The 20470-nt window shown below is 39.2% G+C and overlaps 1 protein-coding gene across 2 annotated transcripts; it reads left to right on the top strand.

Moving 5' to 3' along the window:
- The first annotated feature begins 426 nt into the window (after positions 1–426).
- torso (tyrosine-protein kinase receptor torso) lies at positions 427–20362 on the top strand. 2 transcript variants are annotated; one of them, XM_028317081.1, is made up of 16 exons: positions 427–900; positions 6485–6527; positions 7198–7355; positions 8275–8533; positions 8810–8871; positions 8959–9094; positions 9503–9654; positions 10451–10565; positions 10939–11081; positions 11583–11712; positions 11913–11975; positions 13594–13759; positions 14576–15007; positions 16780–16917; positions 18433–18615; positions 19381–20362. In XM_028317081.1, the coding sequence occupies exons 1-16, from the start codon at positions 709–711 to the stop codon at positions 19490–19492; spliced, it is 2484 nt and encodes an 827-aa protein (XP_028172882.1). In that variant the 5' UTR covers positions 427–708; the 3' UTR covers positions 19493–20362. The 2 variants fall into 2 exon arrangements, with proteins under 2 accessions (XP_028172882.1, XP_028172881.1); XM_028317080.1 differs by lacking the exon at positions 11913–11975 and having other exon boundaries at positions 11583–11775.
- The last annotated feature ends 108 nt before the right edge of the window (positions 20363–20470 follow it).

Below are 20470 nucleotides of genomic sequence, written 5' to 3'. Positions count from 1 at the left end.
TAATGACACACGAGTTTAGGTTCATAAAATACGTACTGAATAAGTACGTGTTTTAGCCCTGAAAACTCAGTTAAATTAATTTAGTAAATTGCACACTGTGGCGGGTACATCCTATGGTGGTCATAGTTAGTACCGCACTAAATGTGAACGTTAACAGTAAGTTAATTTAAATGCAACACGAATTTTCGATGAAATTAATAATTCAAACCAATCGCAATAAACCTTAATTCATGGAATAGGTGTACAGATACAAATAATTAACAAATAAGGATCCAACAGTGGATCATCAGGCTATCTGATCAAATTAAAACCAAGGTGTCTTTTTAAACAATAAGGGGCATAATTTAAATAAACTAAAGATGTGTTAGCTCGCAGCGGCGCCATAAAGCTCTGTGGCGCTTCGCGGCGCCCCAGTTTCTGCCGAGGAGCGGGCGCGCTAACGCACCAGCCGCACGTTTCAGCGATACAACGCGTTTGACACTTTGAATTTGGAACTTCTTTCCTTCTTTTCACAATTTTCCCGCCCTTCGTAGTGTTTTTTTTTCTATCAATTTTGCTAGCCAGTGACTTTCTTACTTTTTTCGTTAATAAAAAGAAAATATTTTTAAGAATAAAAAACAATTGACTTCACAAAACAAAAGTGGGTACATGCATGCATAGTTTTACAAAAGTTTAATCGATGTGCAAGTTTGTTTAGCATAAATAAAAATGTATTTAATTAATATTTTATTGGTAAAATCAATAGTTTTGGTGGTTACACATATTATAGTTAATGTGCATGGTGGAAATGTTGGAAATTATACTTACATGAACAATCTGGATACAAATGAAAATTCCGTGGTCGCACTTGCATCGGATATTTGCTTCGACTTAGAGTTTTACCACATCAACTCCAATAAGGTATGTATTTTATAATTATAAGATAAATAATAATTCACTATGCATAATTCATTTCAAACAGTCACTCTATTTATTTATTTAAACTTTTATGCCAAAATATCTATATCACAGGAAGTAGGTAATCAGATCAATTTCATCGATACTGCGTATAGCGGCAGTTAACTATTAGAAAGTATAATACAGCGATCTATCATATCCACCTTTGGAATGGTTAAAAAACTTTGAGTGCTGATAATGTTGCTTTAAATAACAAATTAACGAGAACATAAAAAGTTGCTTTTTTACTACAATTTGTTAATTAAATGCACTTATTGTCAGATAGACATATCAATAAAAATGCTATAAAATTGACTAAGTTACATAAGGTTAATTTACCCGTTACTGTTATCCAGCGCGTGATTTACCTACTCCACACAATCAACAAAAAGATGTCAATTTTTTTTATGCATAACGAGGCAGGTATTTGACCACAATCGCACCTGAGTTAAGTGGGATGCAGTCTAGGATGGTATCTGTCCTGTAAGTGCCTATTCACTCTCGCCATAGTAACTACTAATTATTAATATTACTTATTCTGTGCTCTCGCCTTGAAAAGTTATATAGTCTTCGGGAAAGACAACAGCAGGCAACGAATTCCAGTCCCTGGCTGTTCACATTAAACAAGAGTCATCAAAACGCTTAGTGCGAGCTGGTGGAATGTCAACAATATAGGGATGGTACGCTAACCTGCGCTATTCAATATTTTTTGTGGGCAATTTCGTTGATTGTGTAGGGAAAAACAAGCGCTGGAGACGCAGCTTTACTTTACAATGTCACTTTGTTTTCTTGCTTCTTATTGAAGTTTACAATATCGGCACAAAATATTGTGATATCGGTTTGAAGAAGACAGTAAAATAAATGTTTTTTATTATTATTTAAGTATTTTTACACTTGCACTGCCCGATGGTGCATAAAGCGGTAAATCGTTTAGAACAGCTTTTCTCAAAGAGGGCGATAACGCCCCCTTGTGGGCGCTGCAGACGTAAAGGGGCTATGCGACCCAGAAAAAACATCGGAACGTTGTGTAGGCTTGGGAGGGGATTTGTAATTTCGTCTTAGTGGTTTTTAAAAAGGTGAAAAAAATGGGGGTGAGCAGTAAACAAAATAGGTTTGGGAACCCCTGGCTTAGAAGGTCGAGTGCAGGTTTGATTTCCGGTCCAAATTAGAATGAGGATATCATACTAATTTGCTAGAGCACTTCATGTTTGCATAAAAACATTCAAACAAGGCATCTAAAGAGAAAAAAAAAGTTAACTATGTATTGATACCTAGGTACTTCAAACGATTAACTTGGGTCGATATCAAGATAACGAAAATGCTGCAGACGTGTTTAATATACTTTATCACTATTTGTGGAGGCTCCTGTTTGATGGTTATTACACTTTAGGATAATAATTCCACACTTAGGTACTTATGTATGTATAATCCTATCCTACTTCCTACTAATATCCTATACTAAGTACCTATTAAATAGGTACTTAGCATAGGATATTAGTTTTATTTGTAATATTAGTAGAATAGGCTATTCTACTAATATTACAAATGCGAATGTTTAGATGTCTGGATGTTAATATCTTTGTTACTCTTTCACGCAAAAACTACTGAACGGATTTTGATGAAACTATCAGTATTATTGTTTATTAACCCAGAATAACATAGGTAGGCTATATTATGACGATCTTTGACCAACTAAATTTCACGCGGATAAAGTCGCGGGAAAAAGCTAGTAACTTTAATAACCTCTTCACAGCACTCTACATAGTTATATAAAGCACGTGCTCGTTACAAATGTATTAGATTCAATATCGTTGTGTATTACACACCTATTTGTATACTAGCTTTTGCTCACGGCTACACCTGCGTGAAAAGCTTCTCACAGATCGTCAAAGTAAATTATAGTTTATAGTCTAATTATGTTATACCGATGTCCTATACAGGGTGTTAGGTAAATGGGTATATGAGCCGACACTAGCCCATGGTAAGATGGGCATATATATGATATGGTGAAGCCAGAAAATTGATAACTTAATTTTAATTATTTAAATTTTCATACAAATCGGATTTTATAAAATTTATTTTGTATGAAAATTAAAATAATGATATCAAATTTCTGACTTCACCATACCATTTATATGCCCATGTTAACATGGGCTAGTGTCGGCTCATATACCCATTTACCTAACACCCTGTATAACAATAATCCTGTAAAGTTTAATCACTCCACTCAGTAGTTTTTACGAGAAAGAATTTACATGTAAAGGTGTTTAATGAATCTTTACACAAGGGGGCGTTATTGCCCACTTTGGGAAAGGCTGATTAAAAAGGTTTAATGAGTCCTGAAATTAATCAAAAATGAAAGTCATAGACCGTTTTAGTCTCATACCACTTGTACTTGTACACTGCTTTCATGTACTACCTAATGTAACCTGTTTTGAAGCACTAAATAGGTACTTACATACTTACTTTCTATCTATCTACAAGTAGATAAGGAGAAATAGTTTCTTACTTAACGTTTGATAGAAAAGTCCAAATAACTAATAGGGGAGAGTTCGGTATATTGTACCGCCGGGTAAATTGTACCACCCTCATATTTCGTAAAGTATTTATTGAATGTCTGTAATTGCAACACTCAACGATACACAACTAAAATCAATTAATATCGGCCATGTGGTTTTTGCCGTGACAACAAACACGTGTGTTTTATTTTGAAAAGTATTTTTTCATTATTTTCAAGTAACTTTTGACAATACATGTTTAGATTGTAATTTTGTTAAATTTAATGACAGGGTGTTTCTAATATATTATTTAGAAGCGTAAATTAGTGTGGATTACAATTATTTGAAACATTTTTCGGTATTTATAAGCTTTATTTTTTTACCGATTTTTTAAAAGCACTATCACCTAGTCGGCTAAATTGTACCACATCAAGTTGTATGGAACTTTACCAAAGGATTTTGAAATTTTTTTTTGGAAATCAAATTTTGAAGTTATAATAGGGTAGTTATGTTTGACTAACAATAAATGAAAGCAAAAGACTGGCAAAGTAGATTAGGTACAAGTGTGCGTTACGATAATAGGAATTACAAAACTTGTACTCAAAATCGTGATAACGTGTAAAACAATATCGATTGTCTATGTTATTAACTACTGTTCCTCTTCGTTTCCTAATTTGTTAAGAATGTATCGTATAATATTTTGCCATAGTTTTTTTTATAGGCTTGAAATTTATTGAAATCCAATTTAGTAACCCTGTGGTACAAATTATCGAACCGGTTGGCTAAATTGGACCGAAGCTCTGAACTCGTACGTTGTTGATTTGTGCTAAATATACAACAATCATGTTAATTAATACTTATGAAATAGTAAGTTGAATAATGTATCTTTTATTATATACCATGGACATTAGCAAAAACAAAAGAAAACTATGTGTAAAATGGGATTGAAAAAAACTGGTCCAAATTAGCGGACTCTCCCTTATACAATGTCCATAGACTAAAAATAAACTTGCCGTTCCAAATTTCAGACTGCATAAGATTGGTAATTCATTTATGGGAAAATGTATTAAATTCTTTAATAAATTAACTACCACAAACTGTTGTAGAAATGCCATTCATAAATTCAAAAGGGCTACTATAAAGTTGATGATTATTTAAAAGATAAAAATGTTTGAGATGCGTAACTGCCTAGCTCGCATAAATATTTATAACTATGTATATTATAAAGCATGTAAACCTTTGAAAAAGAGGCTGACAATAGTGACTGAGTTTCTTGCGCTGCTTCTTCTCAGCACTGGCCCATTTATTGTCCTGAAGCAGTGGTAGGGTTAATACTGGGACGTGTAAAAGTGCTTTTTAAAAGCCTATTTGCAGAAATAAATTAGTTTTATGAGTTTTTACTGAAGTTGTAATTTTTAAATTATGAAAAAAAAACTACGAAGAAAACCAGTAGCAAACAAATCAGATATTCTTTTGTGCGCCCTTAGAAGACTACGGCGCTGTCTACGAAATAGTCAAAAATAATGTACTTTAACGGACTTCTTAGGTCAATATTACCTAAAGTCCTATAACTAAATAAACACTTTGCAAGCCCTATTTGACAAAACAATTTCTTCTAAATATATATAATATAGTCCTGCTGAATGGTATTTTATATGTTTTTCCATAGTATGCACTAGATCTACTATGCTATAGTTCATTCGCGTTAAGAAAATAAGTAGAGAAACAGCAGTTACTATAAGGCGTATTTATACTGTGGTAAAAATCAAACCATTAACATTAATGCAAAATTATGTGAACTTACTATTTCAAATGTGAAAACGTCTTTCTAATTTTACTAAGGGCTGATTTTTCAACCGTCAGGTATCTTTTAACTGAAGAATAAACTTGTCATTTTGACATATTTTCCATACTGAAACTGTCAATATGACAAAATTATTCTTCAGATAAAAGTTATCCGGCTATTGAAAAATCAGGCCTAAGTCCTAATAATTAGGAATTAATTAGGATACGAATTGATCAATTATTGATCAAAAGGCATTCGCGTTGCATAACTTAGAAAATCACTATATTTTTAAACAATGACAATTTTTAAACAACAGCACTACTATTAACGCTCGTTTTTCTATGACGCCCGACCGCTGCTCCGTTGAATGGACGTACGAGTGATATTGTCTGTGTTGACGGTAGTCAGCAAAAATGTTCACCGTTTGTTTTTTGTTTCTGTATTAGTTAAGGTATACAAGTGTAAATGTTAATGTATGTTTTAAATTCAATAAATTATTTGTATTTGTATTTGTAATGAGCTATAAATACCTGAAACACAGCTTAACTAGTTAAGTACATAATAATTAATAGACTATGTCACAAAATTATTTAGATAATTAGATATTATGCTGAATTAGACTATTGATGGGGGGTAGCCATTATGAAAAATGGATATTCTCAGCTATTTACCTATGAACACAGTAAACTGGCGTAGTCTAGCGACGATGATCCAAAGAAGATTAATAATTATCACAACAAAATACTTGCAAATGTACACAAACAACTAACTACTTCTTTATCTCTTATTCTGTTTAAAGGTCAGATACAAGTTACCTAAGTAATAAATCAAGGATTTTGGACTTTATAATCGAGTTGAAGAATCGCGAGAACTCTTAGGAATGGCAATAACATTTATTTCGGTTGTGGTGTTGACAAACCGAGGTGCGCACGAGTCAATCGCATGCCATGGGGTCTCGTAAACAGAAGCTCATGACCAAAGATAGCTTTTGCTGCTGCCAAGCAATTACTGATCCTAATTTGGGTGGTCATAGTCCAAAATACCACGGAAATTTTTCATTTCGTTGGAATCGGTACAACATAGGTAGAAACAAAATCTTCCGTAGCAATAAAGTATTTTGGTAGCACAAAAACTTAAAAAACAAACCGACTTGTTGTTGCCTCTGAATCTTAAATTTGAATTAAGTATAATAAAATCGAAGCTGTGGAACGTGGAGCATAATTTTCCATGAATGAAACTTTCATGAGTTTGTTTTTTGTTTCAGTCCACCCCGTTTTCAGCAGAAGACTGCCATATAAATTTCATTAGTAAGTTAAACGCATTTTTATACAAATAACATTTTATGTAGTTTAATGACATGTGACACATAATGGGGTCTACACGGTGAGAAAGTGTCAATCATACTTCATGGTGCGGGCTTTCTATACTTTGACCTGACCGCAGACCGCATTAATTTAGTGTTTCAAATCCTTCAACTAAACTTTTATGCTGGAGCCACACTAACGAGAAATACCATGAATTATTGCGATGATGGACGTAACGCGATAATTTGACAACGGCAATAACATTGCTGTTTGGCGATAGCACATAGCTCGTAGACACGATGGCCGTTGGGGCAGAAAAGTTCTCAGGTGGCGACCACAGGCTGGAAGACTTAGCGTGGGCAGGCCTCCTACTAAGTGGACCGACGATCTGGTGAAGGTCGCGGGAAGAGCCTGGATGCGGGCAGCGCAGGACCGTTCATTGTGGAAATCTTGGAGGAGGCCTTTGTCCAGCAGTGGACGTCAGTTGGCTGAACTGACAGACTGACTGACTTGGCGATAGCTCAAGTGGCGATACATCAGAGATTAACGCGAGAATTAATGCGATGAAGCGGCCACATCACACTACGTTAGTGTCGCAATAATACCGCGCTAGTGGGCATTGACGTTAGCCGCTAGTGTGGCCCCAGCATTCATGACATGTTGTTATTTTTAGATTCGACTAAGTACCAGGACAAGAAACCACCAAATATTGAAGCGAGGTGCACTTACCCGTCGAAGATTATCTATGGTATAGAGCCTATAGACGACCCTGGGGTGCGAAGGCTGACGGTCCTCACCAAGATCCACCCTGCTGCCATAGAAGGAGATTATGTAAGTTTGAGCATATAATATTCTTTCACAGGCTGTTCACATTTGACAAGTGTTTTTTTCGGTTTTGACGGTTTCCTCCAAAGCTTCTTCAATACATAACTACTTAATTAATGGAATATGATTGGTTATTAAAAACATTGCTCCGCTGTGGCTCCGCCTTGGTGGAACCGGGCCTTAGTACCTATCGGCCGTGCTCATCAGTCATCATCATTAAAATACATACACCTTACTCTTTCAAATAACTAACTACCTACTTAGTAAATAGTGCCTACTTACCATAAAAATAATAACAATGAAAGCTGTATTTTAAAGGATTTTACGGTTCATGAATGCAGCTAGATAGGTACGCAAATTTACCCGCATTCGTGCATAGACCGTTTTCCCTAATAAATATTGCATTCGATTTCAAAGCTATTGGTGCAAAGTGCACCAAAATAACTTCCACATCGTGCAGATAAGTAGGTAATAAGTACCTACTTACTACAATGTTATCAACTAAGTAGCAAACTGTTAGTTAGGTTCTTTGACTTTTCCTCTATTCATGGAATTTACGTGGAATTGAGAGTGATAGGTAGGTAGGTAGATATAGCTAGTGGGTCCTATAGGTGTAGGTACAGGTTTTTCATCATATATCCTTCGATCGAGACTTCATTCATGGAACGGAAATATCTATTACAGTGTAAACTAAACAGTCTTAAATCGTATAAGCTGGTAGTTTACATTCTTAGGCTGGGTTGCACCATCTTGCTTTACCCGTAACTGTAACAATAACCGGTTTTTTTTGTATGGAGTTTGACAGATTTTTGAGGTTTGTCAAAGTTAAAGTAAGATGGTGTAACCCAGCCTGAAATTCGACATGAGCAAGCTGTGCCTCGTTTAATGCTAATACATTATATTATGTATGATAACTCATTTCCAGTTACCCTACGACCTGCTAGAAAACAACAACAAACAGTTGAGCAAAGTTGACATCTCTTCTGGTGAATACCAAACCTGGACTACTTTAATCTCATTCGACGGGAACCACTCGCCCTGGCTTCGGGGACCCGTCGTACGATCTTGGAACCAGACAGGGGACGTGATGAGCAGAAACTACAGCATTAAAGTGACACAGAAACACCAGGTCGTGAATGGCACCTCCGCAGTCAGCGCTCTTGTCAGTTGGGAGCCGCTTGATGGTAAGACTTTAGGATAAGAAGTAACTGAACAAGGCCTAGTTCAGACACGGCGATAATTGCGCCGAAACTGCACAGTTCTCGTACATTTGCATCAAAATGTTACCGGACGGTTATTCAGTGCCTCGTCTCTAATGAGAACCACCCAGAAACTGCGCGATTATCGCTGTGCAACTGTGTCTGCTGAAGTAGGCCTAAAAGAAAAAAGTTCGTGTTTTAACTTTTTTTAATACTAATTCTAATTCGTGAAACCTAATGTTTTCCTGATTCTTCCAATAGCTGAAGACGGCTGTTTCGATTTCGTGAACTTTTGCAGCGGAAAAACAGAATTTAAGATTTGGGTAAGTTTTCGTCTAATAAATTAGATAATGAATCGGTAGGTAAACTACTTAATACAAACAATAACAAGTCATATTGTAAATTTCTAGCCGAACGAAAGTACAAGCATGGAAGTGAGCGGATTGCCAATGGGAGAGAAGTGCCAAGTTCGGTTAATCGGGAAGTATGGAGTCACGCATTTCTCTTACCACACACCAGACTGTGTGAACATGAAAGATTGTATAGGTGAGCGACCCGTCAATCAAATCAATGTTTGTATAAACAAAACATTACTTAGAAAGTATTACAAAAAAATCCAATTCTCTTCACCACAAACACCACAAAACTTAAGTGTTGTTGTTTTTTTATGTTAGTCAAAAATAGCATTTTTATGTAACTGAATAAGATTTCAGAGGCCGCTTGTTGGTAAACATTCTGTTTTTTCACCGAACGTCGGACCGTCGAATTATCAAAATCAAAAAACGGATAGCCTTTGTTTGCTGGCAATTTTCTCGCCGGACCTATGTCCGATGCATGTGCACACGTTCATTATAAACCATACACCACCCACCGCTACTTAAATCTGGCGAAAAAATCGGGCCCTAGTCCGGTAAAAAACGGATGTTTACAAGCAGCCAAATTATTCTTACGCAGATTACGAAAGGGCTCATAACCTGTCAGTCAAGGCCGACCCTGCCGAGCACGGGTGGGATGTGTCCGTGAACTGGACCTATTTCCATCAGCCTCTCGCCTTCAACGTCACACTTGTAGCAAAACACGTTAAAAGGAGCATAAAGGTTCCCGGGGTAAGTATTCTTTCATACACTTCTTTTACTCCTGGTTAGTCAAGCTTGCCCCGAGTTGCAAGTCTGCCCCGACATCATTACGGCGCCCATGATCCTATGTTTTCTTTCAATAAATCAGTCAGTGGCCTACGACGAAACTAGTACGAAACTAGGTACGTACGAAATCTTTGACATTATCTAAGGCTGAGTTGCACCATCTTAATTTAACTTTAACAAACTTCCAAAAATCCGTCAAAGTCCGTACAAAAAACACCGGTTAATGTTATAGTTTAAAGTAGGTAAGTTGGTGCAACTCAGCCTAAAGTTATTAGATCTGACGTCATCGACTTAATTATCCAATCTTCCGAGATATTATTTTCTGTCAGGTCACACACAATAGCCCATCTCTTATTCTTATTTATTTCCGTAGCATTTAATAAATCACCCCTTAAAATTTTTGATCACAAGATGTTTTCCTATTTTCATCAAATGCACTTCTTCACCAAAATATTTCATCATTTTGTTATGTATTGTTTCGTATCTGGCGAAAATTGGCGCGAGTACAGTCTTGGTTACATGTTGTTACAACGTCTATCTAAACTTTTAAAATAAACAACTTGATAAAATAGAACTGCCTAGGCGTGAATCGAACCCACGACCTTTCGCTTGCTGGGAGACTGTCCTTCCATTTGAGCTACTTAGAAACTGGACGAACCCGTCGAAATTTTCAAGTGTAATACTCTGTAATATTTATAATTCAGTTGAGAAGCGACTCTAATCGCAAGAAAATTTTAATAGCTTGATATATTGTTGCCAGAACGTAACATCGGTAGTGTTCGAGGAGATAGAAGACAGTGGGTTGTATCTAGTAGTCATCGCTTCAGTTCTGGAGAAGAGACGGGTCTATACCAGCAGCAGGGCCCAGTTTCCTAGTAAGTGTGATTACGATTGATCAACACCATTCATCACCTTCTAATTCTTCTAACTTCTAATACCTATTAACTACTTAAGTATTTTCTTTTTGTTTGTATCACTTATGTGTGTTTCTTGCTAAAACTACGCCGAAGTCATCAGCTTGAGGTAATGGTTCTAAGTCATAATCAGCATCATCATCTGCTGGTAACTCAATACCACTCACTAACATCTGATGTCAAGAATAATAATGCTTAAGGAAAGTCATCTGGCAAATCAAATCGTTCATTGACAACAGCTTCTGATCTCATCTGCTTCGAGGTAAGGTTTTTGCTGCAGTCCCATCTTTGCTGGTAAAAATGTCTCTCAATCAATTCGACGTGCTCTCTCCAGTAAAAGTACCGTCTGGTGTAAACCTGGGCCCAGCGCTGGGCGGCACGTGGGGAGCACTGGTGGGGCTGGGCGTCGTGGCTGCGGTTATATTACTGCTATGGCGCAGGCGCCAAGTGAACAGGATGCAACATATCTACTTCCCTGTAAGTGCAACTTCACAAGGCTGATTCGGACGAAAAATATGACAAACTTATATTCTTATGCTTATAGTCGAGTTCGTAACTTGGTCGATTTCCAACATGATGGAGCGAAAATATTATCGTATTTGGCTAGTTGGAAAATATTTATCGTGTTTGGCTAGACTTGGAGGTGAACTGGACTCAATGAACTCATAAATCAAGAAAGGTTATAAACATCACGTTTTATAAGTATGTATTATTTCTTATTTGCAAATGGATCGTATGTTAGCGTAAAATCCTTGAACATAATCTACTGAAATGGCTATCGAGACACGGGTATTTATTACAAACAGTTTGTGGGTCGGGTCATTCCTCATTAAGTATTTTTTACCGAATGCAACATTGAGGTCTTTAAGTATAAAAAGGCGGTCAAAAAAGCCCATCAGTAACTCTTTTGACAGTGACTTCTTATAAAATAGTGATCGCTTACCATCAGGTACCTAATCCTTGGCCTCTATCCAGCAGGAACCGTTTGAAAAGCCGCGCAAGGAGGCGGGTAAGGCGGGGGACGCCAAGGCCGCGGCCAGCCAAGATGTTTGGGAGCTGAGTTCCGACAGCCTGCTCCTCCACGAGGTCATAGGAGAAGGCGCTTTCGGCGTCGTCCGAAGGGGGACCTTGGCATCGCTGGGCAAGGAGGTCGCTGTGAAAATGCTGAAAGGTAAACACTAATACTAAGGTCATAAGGTTGAGATATCATTTGACAAGTTGCCGATGGGGGATGCCGAGGCTGCCACGCGTGGGAACTGCGCTTGAAGAGCCTGCTCCTCCACGAGGTCATAGGAGAGGGCGCTTTAGGCGTCGTCCGAAGGGGGACCTTGGCATCGCTGGGCAAGGAGGTCGCTGTGAAGATGCTGAAAGGTAAACACTAATACTAAGGTCATAAGGTTGCGATGTCGTTGCGTCATTTGACAAGTCGCGCAAGGAGATGGGGGATGCCGAGGCCGCGACGAGTCAGGATGCGAGAGAACTGCCCTCAGAGAGCTTGCTCCTCCACGAAGTAATAGGGAAAGGTGCGTTTGACGTCATCCGGAGGGGCACTCTGGCTCCGCTCGGAAGGAGGTCGCTGTGAAAATGCTCAAAGGTGATTAGACAGGTCCACACCCCCACTTTTAAGGTAGATTAATACTCAATATTTTATTGCGTCCATTATGTACTTAAAATTAGAACATTATGGTCCTGTAGGGCACGGCAATTAGGAGAGGAGGACCACCCTAGATCAACCGAAAAATGTATTAGAAGTAAGAGCCTAATAATATTATTTAGATACTCACATAAAGCATAATAGTGTTTGGAAATAACGTTGTCATATACCACACACAAACTCTCCTTCCAGAGTTCATCAGAAAGGACAGTGCCAATCCATGTATGGAAGTTGGACCAAGTGCTGCCCAGAATGAAACTATAGTGCATTTTGTTCCTCAGGCCAATACTAATTTTGTAAACCGGAGCGCACTGAAATCTATCCCTGGAGTTAAGAGAAAAAAAGAGTTTTGTTTGGAATTATTTACATACAAAATATCATCGATGTATACCTACTACGCATAAGATTTCGCGATTTTGGCATTAAATAACACTCGTTATGTTGAACTTAACCATACTGCATCCGTACACCTTACTTTAGTACGACTACGACATTATTTATAAGCGATCAAGCGCTGTTGCAGTAGTTTGGTTAGTTGACCGAAATTAATTATTTCCAAAATAGAGCAAGAAGTTTTAGCTTACAATAACTTCAATCATCGATTGTAATACACCAATAAATTGATTTTTCGCAAGGATAGAGAACTAAAACTTCTTGATTCATTTTGGAAATAATGATTTCTGTCAAGTAACCAAACTATTGCAACAGCGCTAGATCGCTTATAAAGAATGTCGAAGTCGTACTAAAGTAAGGTGTACGGATGCAGTATGGTTAAGTTCAACATATCGCGGGTTATTTAATGCCACAATCGCGAAATCTTATGCGTAGTACGTATACATCGATGATATTTTATATGTGAATATTTCAAAACAAATCTCTTTTTTTTCTCTTAACTCCAGGGATAGATTGCAGTGCGCTTCGGTTTACACATTAGTATTGGTCTGAGGAACAAAATGCACTATGGGTTGATTCTGGGCAGCACTTGGTCCAGACCCTGGCACTATCCTTTTGATATTTCATATAAGATTAAAACTTTCGTGTTCCATTTTAATTAAAATAGTAAGACACGGGTCTTAACGCGACGTTTATTAATGAGTTACATTACATTATGTACTCACGGCTTGACGTTTCGGCTGCGATGCTGCAGCCGCGAACCGCCAGTTTGCTTGTGACCACGGCTGCAGCATCGCAGCCGAAACTTCAAGCCGTGAGAACATAATGTACTTACTTAACTCATTAATAAACGTCGCGTGTCTTACTATTTTGATATTTCGTTCATCAGTAGGTACTCGTTTAATTAATAAAACTGATCTTCAGACGATATTCGCTTCGCAGATTTCCCATCCCTAGATGAAATCAGATCATTCCGCACGGAGATCAAGGTGATGAAGAGCGTAGGCGCACACCCGCACGTGGTCAGCCTGGTGGGCTGCTCCAGCGGCCGCAAGCCCTACATCGTGGCCGAGTACTGCAGCAGGGGAGACTTGCTCAGCTACCTTAGGTAAGACAAACTGTCAAATCCCAGTAGCCCAAATAGCCCAAATACAACAAACTTCCTGAACACATAAAAACCGAACCTAACATTAAACGCTTTTCTAAAGCTCTGAGACAATATTTAATACCTAAATGTTACTACTCAATTAACGAATATCTAACAACTGACCACCGAAAATGTCTCTAGATAGTTTAATTTGTAATCTGCTTGTTTTGTTATTCTTTAGCATCGACGTATGCATATGTTACATCTCATTATTATGTATGATGTATATCATGTATATAGCCACCTACTCTGTTGCAATACCTCCTAGGTCACTAAGTCTTAAGCCCATGTGTATGTAATTTCCACCATTACAATAATTGTCACTTAGTACGCAATAAAGATTTGAATTTGAATTTTCAAATCTCCCGGAAAACTTTCCAGGTAACCACGTTCATTTGTACCAACAACTGACTGGACTAATTATCAAGATACAAGATCTATACCAATCTATACTATACAGGGTGGAAACGCTAAGTGATCTCACTCGATTATTTCTAAACTATACAAGATATCAAAAAACTAGTTACTGATCCTGAAAGTGCATCATAAGCTCTATCAAACTGTATCAATAATAAGTTACAGAATAAATTAGATCTATCCGAAAATTTAATGTTTACTGCTTCCTTTTCGATATCTTGTTTAGTGTAGAAATAATCGAGTGAGATCACTTATCGTTTCCACCCTGTATACATCCCCTTATTTATGAATCAAACTTTCTCAGAATTTAAACACTACCCACCCACTTGTCTATTTCATTGTCACACTTATTTCTTTCAGATGCTGCTGGGACTTTATGGTGACCAAGCGAAACACAAAATACTTCAACAACAACATCGACGGGTACGATTACCGCAAGGATTTATTCAAGTTTCCGCTCCAAGGCGAGGACTCCAAACTGGTGGCGAATAATTTATATGAGCTTCAAGGGGCATGTGGCACGGAGTTGACCACGAGAGATCTGCTGTCCTTCTGCCGGCAAATTGCCATGGGCATGGAGTTCTTGGCGGCAAACAGACTGGTCCATAGAGACTTGGCCGCGAGGAATGTTCTGGTGACCAGTGATAGAACGCTGAAGATCGCAGACTTCGGGCTGTCCAGAGACGTGTATGAAGAAAACTTGTATAAGCAGAAAGGGAACGGGAAGTTGCCCATGAAGTGGATGGCGCCAGAATCGCTGACCCGAAGGATTTACACTACTCAGAGCGATGTGTAAGTTGAACTTATACTTATTTGACTTGAATGTTCCGTTAATATTGATGTGGCTAGTCTGGGATAGCAGCTTAAATGAAGGATCTGTCTATCAATGACTTAAGACTCTACAGGGTGGAAACGTTAAGTGATCTCACTCGATTATTTCTAAACTATACAAGATATCGAAAAACTGATTACTGATTCTGAAAGTGCTTTACGAGCTCTTTCAAACGATACCAGAATTAACTGGATCTATCCGAAAATTCAATGTTTTCAGCCTCCATACTAAATGTATGCCACTATGCCAGACACACAATATTAGAAGTGTTAATTTTTTTATTTTAAATAATAAACACTTAAAATTAATTCGTGAATTGCATTCTTATTTAAAATTATTCACGGAAAACATTGGTTTTAGGCTTTACTTGCTATAATATTATCAAGACATGAGTGCTATGATTGTGGCAGTATTAAATGTATGGAAGCTGAAAACATTGAATTATCGAATAGATCCAGTTTATTTTATAACTTATTATTGGTACCATTGGATAGAGCTCGTGAAGCACTTTCAGGATCAGTTACCAGTTTTTGGATATCTTGTATAGTTTTTAATATTATGAGGTTTTACTAAATGTATGGAGGCTGGAAACATTGAATTTTCAGATAGATCCAATTTATTATGTAACCTATTATTGGTTCCGTTGGATAGAGCTCATGAAGCACTTTTAGGATCAGTAAGCAGTTTTTGGATATCTACTATATAAAAATAAGTCGGGTTTTCCTCCCTGACGCTATAACTCCAGAACGCACGAACCGATTTCCACGGTTTTGCATTCGTTGGAAAGGTCTCGGGCTCCGTAAGGTTCATAGCAAAGAAAATTCAGGAAAAATTTCAACAGAAAAGCGGGAAGGGGGTAAAACGGGATCCACGCGTACGAAGTCGCAGGCGGCCGCTAGTCTTGTATAGTTTAGAAATAATCGAGTGAGATCACCTATCGTTTCCACCCTGTATAAGCAATTGGATAGCGTTTGAAAGGTTTGCATCGGCACTTCTCTAATAAAACTAATAAATATAGAGATAAAGCGCGCCAATACTTTGAAGAGGCACGTGACGTCAAGGCGTGCTTAAAAGTGTAGCACCTTGTGACGTCACGCGGAACTTTAACGCATCATAACTTCGTAATTATTTGTTTGATTGACAAGTAAAAAATATACGTGTCCATTTTTTTTTATAATGGAATTGACGGACTAATGCCCGTTTTCACGATCAATCCCTAATTTTTAAGTGACCTATGTAAACAAAATTCCTGTAATGTGTTACCATAGGGATTGATGGTGAAAAAGGGCAAAGTGTGTTTAGGAATCTAGCCTATTTAACAATTAAGTATTGATCTCTCTATGTTTGACTTCCGCAGAATAACAACGTCATGTTCTGGGGTTTATTACCACAGAGCATGACCCATGCTGAGCGGTGGCCAATTTTGGTTAAAACTACTTTTAGTCATCATCATCATCATTTCAGCCATAGGACGTCCACTGCTGAACATAGGCCTCCCCTAATGCTTTCCACGTTGATCGATTGGTAGCAGCCTGCATCCAGCGCTTCCCTGCTACCTTTACGATGTCGTCAGTCCACCTTGTAGGTGGACGTCCCACGCTGCGTTTTCCGGTACGCGGCCTCCATTCCAGTACTTGTAGTACCACTTGTAGTACATTCTTACTTTTAATCTGTGTTGTTGATGTTAAGTTGGCACTACAATAAATGATTTTCTTTCTTTCTTTGAGGGTAGTTGGTCGTTCGGCGTGGTGATGTGGGAGGTGGTGAGCGTGGGCGCCAGCCCGTACGCCGGCGTGCCAACAGCGCGCCTGCCGCGCCTGCTGCGCGCCGGGTACCGCATGCCGCGCCCCGTCAACTGCTCCCAGCCGCTGTGAGTACACGTCACTAAAGCCTGGTCCGTGAGCACGTAGAATTTTGTCCAATGACCCCAAGCTACCCATCCTTATCGCTCGCGCGTAATTATATTGCTGTCGCGACTGTTCGACGCGCGCCCGCGGTGAGTGTGCGAGTGCGACAGTAACATCATTACGCGCGAGCGATAAAGATGGGTAGCTTGGGGTCATTGGACAAAATTCTACGTGCTCACGGACCAGACTATACACAGACACGGCCCAGCCCGGACGCCGGCGTGCCGCCTGCGCGCCTGCCGCGCCTGCTGCGCGCGACATGGAGTAGTGAGTACACGTCACTACACAGACATAGAGTAGTGAGTACACGTCACTACACAGACATAGAGTAGTGAGTACACGTCACTACACAGACATAGAGTAGTGAGTACACGTCACTACACAGACATAGAGTAGTGAGTACACGTCACTACACAGACATAGAGTAGTGAGTACACGTCACTACACAGACAGAGTAGTGAGTACACGTCACTACACAGACATAGAGTAGTGAGTACACGTCACTTCACAGACATAGAGTAGTGAGTACACGTCACTACACAGACACGGCCCAGCCCGGACGCCGGCGTGCCGCCTGCCGCGCCTGCTGCGCGCGACATAGAGTAGTGAGTACACGTCACTACACAGACATAGAGTAGTGAGTACACGTCACTACACAGACATAGAGTAGTGAGTACACGTCACTACACAGACATAGAGTAGTGAGTACACGTCACTACACAGACATAGAGTAGTGAGTACACGTCACTACACAGACACGGCCCAGCCCGGACGCCGGCGTGCCGCCCGCGCGCCTGCCGCGCCTGCTGCGCGCCGGGTACCGCATGCCGCGCCCCGCCAACTGCTCCCAGCCGCTGTGAGTATACAAAAATGGCCGCACTGACACTGACGCGCTGACTCTAACAAACTAGCACTGCTACACTGACTCGTTACATTGGCTGCGTTTGGCCGAAAATAGCACCTGTTAGAAATTTTAAGCAAAATGGCGATCGCCATAGCAACGCCGAAAACTTTAGCATGTTTTCGGCGAGGACACGTTTGCTAACTTCAAAAGTGACGTTTTCCCATACATTTTTTAGAAGTGTAGCGCTAATAGCAACTTTCTGTCGTGTCGACAACAAACCCACACAGTGTCAGCCCAAAACTGCACCACAAGAGTGGCGTTGTCAGTAGCCTACATTAAATCTTCCTGCGTGCAGGAAGTTCCTTGTTTGGGCACGCAGGGCACGACATCCTGTGCTTCGTCGACTGGGGAACAAAACCGCACCTGCACTCCATGTTTAATCCTTCAAGGCCCGCGAATCTAGACACAATAGATAATCAATTGTAATGACATTAATTAATGCCGTCTGGGACTCAAGCGGTTAAGCCATCCAAGAATCCCCACCTGACCAGATTGTCCTTACTACGGCCGACCTGCGTCCGAAGTCTATTTCAGTGTCATTATTTCTCTTCATCAATCTAATTTATCAATCCAGGTATGAAGAAATACTCTCTTGCTGGCGACAGAACGCGCGCGAGCGGCCGACGTTCGTCCAGCTGCACGCGCGCCTCGACGAATTGTTGGACACGGCGTCCGCGGAAGACTACCTCACGTTTGAGCCCGATCCTGATGACGTGCCGCGGCTGTCCGCGCACAAATACGTCAAGATGTACCTCAAGTATGTTCCTTTGTGGTCACTGCTCGATCATTATCATCATCATGGGGCCATTCATTTATTACGTAAGACTATTCTCGCTAGTTTTTGCCTCCCCCCCCCCCCCCCCCTATTATAAGAAAAAGAAAAAATAAGAATAGGCTGACCCCCCCTCCCCCTTTTTAGCGTTCCGTATTAATATTTATTACGTAAGAATCGGTTACCTGCGGTTTTTCAAAGTATAATTTTAACTGCGCATTTTTGTGATCTTACGTAAGAACTATCGAGAGTCCCTCCCACCCTCTTGTAAGAAAAAATAAGACATGGTCGACACCCATCCTAAATCGTCTTACGTAATAAATGAATGGCCCCCATTTCAACCACAGAAGGTTCACCGCTGAACACAGACACGCATCCAGCGCTTTTCCGCAACGACGTCCATTTTACTGAGGACAGGCCTCCGCCGATGATTTGTAAATTGGTCGGTTGGTAGCGGCCTGCATCCAGCGTCATCTATCCACCTTGACGACCCACAATGCGCTTACCGATACATCTCAGGGAGCTTTCAAAGCATCACATGCTACCCAAAAATCTCACGCTATCGATAAATGTACCCAGGGGGAGGGGCAGCTGCCTTCCCTACATAAATTATATTCTACATAGCTACCTTATGTTTCCTCCTCAAATATCTCAACTAACTACTAAATAACTCAACAGTCGATTGCAGCGACTAGGGCGCACATTGATGCGTCATGATTTCTTATATCATTTTTTGTTTGCCTTTTCTAGACAAAAGCTTGGTTGGTCTAGCGGGGACGAGTACGAGCGGCCTATACGAACCGCGCAAAGCAACCACTACTCCACGCCGCCTGCCTCCGCGTGCAAACTAACAGTGTCGTGACTTACATGTGTCATTTTGACCAAACCGATATTAAAAATGGACCAATATTAATGTGTATGTGCATTGGATAATTTTAAATGTTAATCATAATGGTTCCTACTTTATGCCGCCTACGTATGATGAGTTCGGTCGTATTTGAAAAGATAGTTACCATTTACCACTTCAGTAACCTCTAGCTAGCTAGTCTATGTAGATAAATAATTTTAATGTAACTCACTTTTGTATGAGCTTATATCGAAGTAGGACTCGGCTCTATGACCTTTTGCTTGTTAGTCGACTGCTCATTAAAAAGACGTTGTGAAATGGTCCTGCGTTCGAGTCCCACCTGTAAAAGCAGCGAAATCAAAAGTCATGAACAGGATTGTTATCTAGAATTATAATATTATTATTTAGATAAAATTACTCACCAAAATCTGTAATAGGTACTTATAGCCCACTTATAAAACAATACTAAAAGGACCACCGAGAAATTCAAGTAAAGTCGTGATTAATCAATTCAACGATGTTTACGTTGATGATCTCTTACTTCTATGTACTTCAATTCATAAATGAATATGTACTCTACAATTCTTATAAGTTAGTTACCGTATTTGTAGCATCTAATTGTGAATAATTTCTGGGTTTATATTGACAATAAAAAATATTAGAATAGTGTTTCATAAATGTAACAATGCCTATGAGCATGGCTGTGTTGTAAGAAATGAACAATGTATGCGATTACCTTTAATTGTAAACTTTTATATCTAGTTGTTTTAGGAATAAGTGATTAATAATTAAGTATTTTAGCTAGCGTGCGTACGAGACCAAGAAATTAATTAAACCAAGCCCTGACATTATGTTTTTAAAATTAATTAAATTAAATAAATGACTTCCGAAATGAAAGAGTATTTTTTCAAATAGATCATATTATATTATTTTTATATATTTTTACAATGATATAACTTAGTTCTAAATACAAAAATATCCATTATTCATTAC

This window comes from Ostrinia furnacalis, unplaced genomic scaffold (assembly GCF_004193835.3).
Source record: "Ostrinia furnacalis isolate ACB-3 unplaced genomic scaffold, ASM419383v2 OfSCF6032, whole genome shotgun sequence".
Lineage (NCBI taxonomy): Eukaryota > Metazoa > Arthropoda > Insecta > Lepidoptera > Crambidae > Ostrinia > Ostrinia furnacalis.
The sequence above is the reverse complement of the archived record's forward strand: the minus strand, read 5'-3'. Positions and strand labels throughout refer to the sequence as shown.